The 7,250-nt window shown below is 41.1% G+C and overlaps 2 protein-coding genes across 2 annotated transcripts in view; both read right to left on the bottom strand.

The window, feature by feature from the left end:
- Positions 1 to 1,046: 1,046 nt before the first annotated feature.
- Positions 1,047 to 2,497, bottom strand: LOC103515079 (V-type proton ATPase subunit E-like; the record flags this gene model as incomplete). The annotated part of the gene is made up of 2 exons (XM_008479998.2): positions 1,773 to 2,497; positions 1,047 to 1,184 (listed from the first exon to the last, which is right to left on the bottom strand). Coding segments are annotated over exons 1-2 (255 nt in total), but the record flags the coding sequence as incomplete, so codon positions are not given.
- Positions 2,498 to 3,978: 1,481 nt separating this feature from the next.
- LOC103515080 (dolichyl-diphosphooligosaccharide--protein glycosyltransferase subunit STT3A) overlaps positions 3,979 to 7,250 on the bottom strand; it is an 18,921-nt gene continuing 15,649 nt past the window's right edge. Inside the window, exons 14-15 of the mRNA XM_026827884.1 lie at positions 6,357 to 6,559; positions 3,979 to 5,439 (exon numbers count right to left, since the gene is read on the bottom strand). Coding sequence (XP_026683685.1) covers positions 6,414 to 6,559 — 146 coding nt within the window. The 3' untranslated portion in view covers positions 3,979 to 5,439; positions 6,357 to 6,413. The remainder of the gene's footprint in view (positions 5,440 to 6,356; positions 6,560 to 7,250) is intronic.

Genomic DNA, 7,250 nt, shown 5'->3' on the forward strand with positions numbered 1-7,250 from the left:
GAGGGGAAGGGGATGAGAAGAAGAGTAGGGGAAGGAGAGAAAGAGAGAGAGGAGATGATGAGGAGAGGGGAAGGGGATGAGAAGAAGAGTAGGGGAAGGAGAGAGAGAGAGAGGAGATGATGAGGAGAGGGGAAGGGGATGAGAGGAAGAGTAGGGGAAGGAGAGAGAGAGAGAGGAGATGATGAGGAGAGGGGAAGGGGATGAGAAGAAGAGTAGGGGAAGGAGAGAGAGAGAGAGAGAGGAGAGATGATAAGGAGAGGGGAAGGGGATGAGAAGAAGAGTAGGGGAAGGAGAGAGAGAGAGGAGAGATGATAAGGAGAGGGGAAGGGGATGAGAAGAAGAGTAGGGGAAGGAGAGAGAGAGAGAGGAGATTATGAGGAGAGGGGAAGGGGATTAGAAGAAGAGTAGGGGAAGGAGAGAGGAGAGAGAGAGGAGATGATGAGGAGAGGGGAAGGGGATGAGAAGAAGAGTAGGGGAAGGAGAGAGAGAGAGAGAGGAGATTATGAGGAGAGGGGAAGGGGATTAGAAGAAGAGTAGGGGAAGGAGAGAGGAGAGAGAGAGATGATGAGGAGAGGGGAAGGGGATGAGAAGAAGAGTAGGGGAAGGAGAGAGAGAGAGAGGAGATTATGAGGAGAGGGGAAGGGGATTAGAAGAAGAGTAGGGGAAGGAGAGAGGAGAGAGAGAGATGATGAGGAGAGGGGAAGGGGATGAGAAGAAGAGTAGGGGAAGGAGAGAAAGAGAGAGAGGAGATGATGAGGAGAGGGGAAGGGGATTAGAAGAAGAGTAAGGGAAGGAGAGAGGAGAGAGAGAGAAGATGATGAGGAGAGGGGAAGGGGATGAGAAGAAGAGTAAGGGAAGGAGAGAGAGAGGAGAGATGATGAGTATCGTAGCTCCACCTAGCGGTATTTCTTAGCGGAAAAATCAGAAAAAAAAACTGAAACTCGAAGCGATTCAAAATATCGATACGGCCCAAAGGACCAATTTTGAATCCGGCGCGAAGGACCAAATTTTGAATCCCGCCCGAAGGACCAAATTATAAAACTTACCCTCATGACATTCATCCGTCCTTCGCTCTTAATATTGGAACAGTCCGTCCTGTGGCGAAGCTCTACCTGGCGGTATTTCTTAGCATATTCTTCATCCACGCTCGCCTTTCCGTCTCGCGTTACTCGCTCTCTTTCGATCTGGTAGAGAGAGGAGATGATGAGGAGAGGGGAAGGGGATGAGAGGAAGAGTAGGGGAAGGAGAGAGAGAGGAGATGATGGACCAAATTTATTAACTTACCCTCATGACATTCATCCGTCCTTCGCTCTTAATATTTATTGGAACAATCCGTCCTGTATCGTAGCTCCACCTAGCGGCATTTAACTGAAAAACACCTCAAAAAGACTGAAAATCACATTAAAAAATCGATCCGGCCCGAAGTACCAAATTTGTGAACTTACAATCATAACATTCATCCGTCCTTCGCTCTTAATATTGGAACAATCCGTCCTGTATCGTAGCTCCACCTAGCGGTATTTCTTAGCGGAAAAAAAAAACTGAAACTGATACTCGAAGCGATTCAAAATATCGATGCGGGCCAAAGGACCAAATTTTGAATCCGGCGCGAAGGACCAAATTATAAAACTTACCCTCATGACATTCATCCGTCCTTCGCTCTTAATATTGGAACAGTCCGTCCTGTGGCGAAGCTCTACCTGGCGGTATTTCTTAGCATATTCTTCATCCACGCTCGCCTTTCCGTCTCGCGTTACTCGCTCTCTTTCGATCTGGTAGTCCTCTTCGATTTTTCGCCGGATGTCGTCCAACTTTTCGTCCGCCTCGGTTTGGATAAACGCCACCATGCGTTCGATTTGCTTTTCCACCGCTGCGTCGTCTAACGCCATGCCGAGAAGTGTCGGGGGCGGTCGGAAAATGTCGGGTGCGTTCGGAAGTTTCAGGAACGACCGGAATGTAGATTTGTCGCAAAGTTTCTAGGATTGAGATTTGTCGCAAAGTTTCTAGGATTGAGATTTGTCGCAAAGTTTCAGGTGAATCCAGAGGTTTTTGTAGATTTGCGTCCGATAATTTCAAGATTTGCGTCAGAAAATTTTAAAGATTTGCGTCTGAAAGTTCCAGGTGCGTCGGATTAGAAGTTTGACTTACTCTGCCTGTTTTATTGAGATTCGAGGAATAAAAAAATTGAGGTCGAAAGTCTTTTGTCAAAGGAGTTGGGCCAAAAAGATCAACGTTTTTGTGTGTCCTTGTCAAAAGAAATTACAGCAAAATTATGTTTCATTACTAGTTTCGAAGTATGCCAGAAACACAAAAGCAATTCAGTAAATCGGAGATACAATGATAGAATTGGGTCGCACTTACAAGACTAATAACTTTCAGAACTTTGTTGCTTTGTAATACATTTTGGACCATTTATGAATCCCATTATTGTCCAAATTATGTTTAAAAGTCACAAGACACGAGTGAAAAGTTCGACGGCGCAATTTTCGCAAACAGTTTAAAATTCCAATGATTCCTATTTCTTACTCTGGCTAAACCTGATAAGTCCACTTTTACAGTATGTACCTACCTATGTGTGTAGCCAGTTGAGATAGCACGGGGCACATGGGGCTAATGACATTCGAAGTCGTGCCCCTTTTAAAATAAATTTATGAAAAAGAGATAGCACGTTGAAGGCACCAGCTCCCCATGGATCACTGAAGTTAAGCAACGTTGCGCGTGTTTGGTATCCGGATAGGTGAGCAACCGACCATCCGAGCAATCGTTTGCCTGGCCCCACTCAGGCTGGGTGAGGTTAATGTAAGGAGGCGGGTAGCTTGTCACCAAACGGAGGGTAAAACCTTCGTCACTAAAAATAAAAATACGACATGCCCCTTAAAAAAAAAAAAAAAAAAATCCGGTGTGAACATCACACGACTTTCCTTATCCTATTAAAAAGCGGTCGAAAACGACCGAAAAAATGAGGTCAAAATACAGCTAACCGTTACTCCGATGGTAATGAAAGTACTTTTTTGGGAGTTTTAGGTATGACTTTGGGGGGGGGGGGTCTGTTTGAACTTTTTCGGTATTTTCTACCCCTTTGGCAGGAATTCCAAAAAAGATATCTCTTACCCTTTAGTCAGTAAAGCCAAAAACCGCCAAAAAGCGGCCGAAATGCCGCTAACCCCTGCACCGATCTTAACCAAATGTTTCGTGTAATCGTGTCGCATCCTTGTCACATTTGACAGCTACATGCCAAATTTCAAGTCTCTAGCTCTTACCGTGCTCGAGATATTTTGTTTACAGACAGACACACAGACGGACCAATGGCTGAAACTTTGGATTTAGGCTCTAGGGACCTCAAAACGTGTTTTGGCACTAAAAACTGACCATCGAAAATTTGACACGATTATACATTACTTTCCTTCCTATAGCTATAGGATAAGGAAAGTAAAAAACAACCAAACAAAGAATTTGTTATAGATCTCTCAAGTATTTTCCATCACAAATGAATGGGTTAATTTAAATTTAATCTTTCTAAAGAAATTGTTTATATAAAAATGGAAATATTTCATTTATACAAAAACAAAAGGAGAAATTATAGGTAAAAAAATCATAAAACTAATGGTGGGTTTCACCAATGACTTAATGAGAAATTTCACTAATGGGAGAATTTTCAATGATCAAAACAGGGAGTTTTTAATGGTCCAAAAAGGAGGAGTTTTTAAAAACGCCTGTTTGGATCATTAAAACTCCTTTTTGGATCAGAGAAAATTCCCCCGTTAGTAAAATCCCTCATTAAGTCATTGGTGAAATCCACTTTAAGTGTAAATTATGAGAGAAAAAGAGCAATCACAATTAGTAAGTTTTTTTTATCCTTAGTGTATATTGTGTAAGGATGTAATTTCCTACCATCAAATAAAGCTCTTCACAAAAAGAAGAAATCTTCAAAAGAAAGAAAAATAATAGTAAAAATCAATTTCTAGCCAGCAACGAAAACACGGTAAATGTACCAGTTCCTAATGGAACACTGAGGTTAAGAAACATTGCGCGTGGTTGCCATCGGGATGGGTAACTATCTGGGCAGTCGCGTGCTACTGGCTTTTCTCAGCCCCCCACAGGCTGGATTAATGTGAGTAGGTGGGTTGTCGCTGAAGGGGGGGGTGACACCCCCCCCCCTGTCACTAAAAACTTTGTTACACAATACACAGATGACACAGTGACGTTAAAAAGGTAAATCCCTTTTAAAAAAATCCTCAAAAAAAGAGGGAGGGGGGAATAAAATATTGGATTTTTTATGATTCGATACGGGAAATATACTGTGCAAAATCAGATACTATTTTTCTTAAATACCTAGGTACTTAAATATATTTTTTTGATAAAAAAAAGTAGTAATGAAAAGTAGGTAGGTAGGTTTGGCTTTCAATAAAAACCAACCCATGTTCCTGAAGCCGTGACACAGAAGAAAACAAAAATCGAACATATACATAAACGAAAACAAACAAAAGTTTCAATCATCAATATAAATACCTCTGAAACCTACATACAAATATAATACCAAACACTTCTGACTTGATGCTAACCTCCTAATACAGGAGTCAAATATTAAACTTTTGTAAGATAGTTCATTTATTATGACTTGTGGTTTATGGTGGATTTCACCAATGACTTAATGAGAGATTTCACTAATGGGGAGAATTTTAAATGATCCAAAAAGGAGCCTTTAATGATCCAAAATTAGTTTTAAATATTAAAGACTCCTTCTTCGATCATTAAAAAGTAAGTCTCCCATTAGTGAAATCTCTCATTAAGTCATAGGTGAAATCTGCCATTAATTTTTCAGAATCTTGCACTAATAACACCAACCTAGTGTGACCCCAAAAATCCTTCATTCGCAGCAAAAGTGGTAATGGTAGTACCCAAATAGTAAAATCTGCTCCCACAGAGAAAATGCAAGTTATAATAGATAGGTAGATAGGCATAAACGTAAAATGTGAAGGAGATAAAAAAGGAGATAATATTGAGATCTTTTTTCAGTTCCTTCACACTGTGGCAAGAAATGATCGAAACGTGAAAAACCACCAATCTCCAGATCCAAAGTCCAACGCGCTAAACCACTAGGTAAAAAACTCACTTGGGTGATAATCTAATAATTTAGAGTTTTTGCTACCAAAATTAGAGTCCCGTTCACTCAATTCTTTAACGTTATTTGATGAAAACTCGTTTCTGCACATGCGCAGAAGCGAATTTTCGTCAAATAATGTTAAAGGATCGAACCCGTCCTCCAATTTGAGTTAAGGTTTTAGAGTGCGACTAAAACAGCAACTAAAATGATGATCAAGTTGTATTGAAGATGAAATTCCTTGCCTCGGATGGGATGGAACCCGATACTAAGAACAAAATTCAATGCCTCGGCTGGGATCGAACCCGCGCCCTCCTGTTTGAGATTTTTGGGTGCACCCCGAGGGACAGAGAAGAGAAAAAAAGGAGATAATATTGAGATCTTTTTTCAGTTCCTTCACACTGTGGCAAGAAATGATCGAAACGTGAAAAATCACCAACCTCCAGATCCAAAGTCCAACGCGCTAAACGACTAGGTAAAAAAACTCACTTGGGCGATAATCTAATAGTTTAGAGTTTTTGCTACCAAAATTAGAGTCCCGTTCACTCAATTCTTTAACGTTTTTTGCTGAAAACTCGTTTCTGCACATGCGCAGAAGCGAATTTTCGTCAAATAACGTTAAAGAGTTCAAACAATAGGACTCTAATTTTGGTTGTAAAAACTCTCTAAGCTGATTTTAGATTTATGTTCAGCAAGAAAATACTATTCTTGTTGTTCAAGGTACTAATACCAACAATTATTCTTGTGGTCAAGTGCTCAAGTGCTCAAGTTATATTGAGGCAACCCAAGTTATATTGAAGAAAAAATTCCACACCTCGGCTGAAATCGAACCCTCGCCCTCCCGTTTGAGATAAGATTTATGGGTGCACCCCGAGGGGCAGAGAAGAGGGGGTTATTCTTGTGGTCAAATACTCAGGTCATATTGAGGCAACTCAAGTTACATTGAAAAATTCCTTGCCTCGGCTGGGACCAAACCCGTCCTCCAATTTGAGTTGAGGTTTTGGGGTGCGACTAAAACAGCAACTAAAATGATCAAGTTGTATTGAAGATGAAATTCCTTGTAGGGTTAGGTAGCACGCAAAAAGAACTTTCACAAATGATCAACTTTCTGGGAATGGTAGGGTTAGGTAGCACACGAAAAGAACTTTCACAAATTCCTTGCCCCGGATGGGATGGAACCCGAAACTAAGAACAAAATTCAATGCCTCGGCTGGGATCGAACCCGCGCCCTCCTGTTTGAGATTTTTGGGTGCACCCCGAGGGACAGAGAAGGGGGCGGGGTCACACCAGTTTCGCGATTCTCCTAACCGCCTCAGATGCCCCGGTTTGGCAAATCTTTCACCTTGTAGATCCGAACTAGCCAATGTTCCGTGGTATACGCCTCCTCTAGAACTTCGAGCTCGAAATCCTTGTTCCCGATCTCCGAGCCGCGCACCCGATCGTACCCAGTGGGTTTACCTGTGAATAGAATAGAATCAGAACTTCGAGCTCGAAATCCTTGTTCCCGATCTCCGAACCGCGCACCCGATCGTACCCAGTGGGTTTACCTGTCAATAGAATAGAATCAATGGAATCGAATAAGTGGAATAGAATAGAATACAGAACAGAATTGTTTAACAACTTGTCTATTCCATTTAACCAACAGAAATTCTTCCTCTATTCTTAAGTAGTTAGGTACTATAGAATCAATGGAATGGAATAGAATACAGAACAGAATAGAATAGAATCAATGGAATAGAATAAGTGGAATAGAATAGAATACAGAACAGAATAGATTAGAATAGAATCAATGGAATAGAATAAGTGGAATAGAATAGAATACAGAACAGAATAGAATAGAATACAGAACAGAATAGAATAGAATAAGTGGAATAGAATAGAATACAGAACAGAATAGAATATTAGAATAGAAAAAAAAGTCATAAAACGTTTAACATGTCATCAAAGGTCGCCAAAAAGCAGTACAAATACCGCCAACCGCGGCACCGATCTTAACCAAAAGTTCCGTATTGCATCCTTGTCATATTTGACAGCAGCATAGTGCATACCAAATTTGTCTCTAGCTCTTACCACAAGGTAAGTTATAGAGTCAGAGTGTGCAGGCTCGTATAGAACCTACCCAAACTTGACAATACTAGACCTGCCCGAA

Source organism: Diaphorina citri, unplaced genomic scaffold (assembly GCF_000475195.1).
Source record: "Diaphorina citri unplaced genomic scaffold, Diaci psyllid genome assembly version 1.1 scaffold1270, whole genome shotgun sequence".
Taxonomy (NCBI): Eukaryota; Metazoa; Arthropoda; class Insecta; order Hemiptera; family Psyllidae; genus Diaphorina; species Diaphorina citri.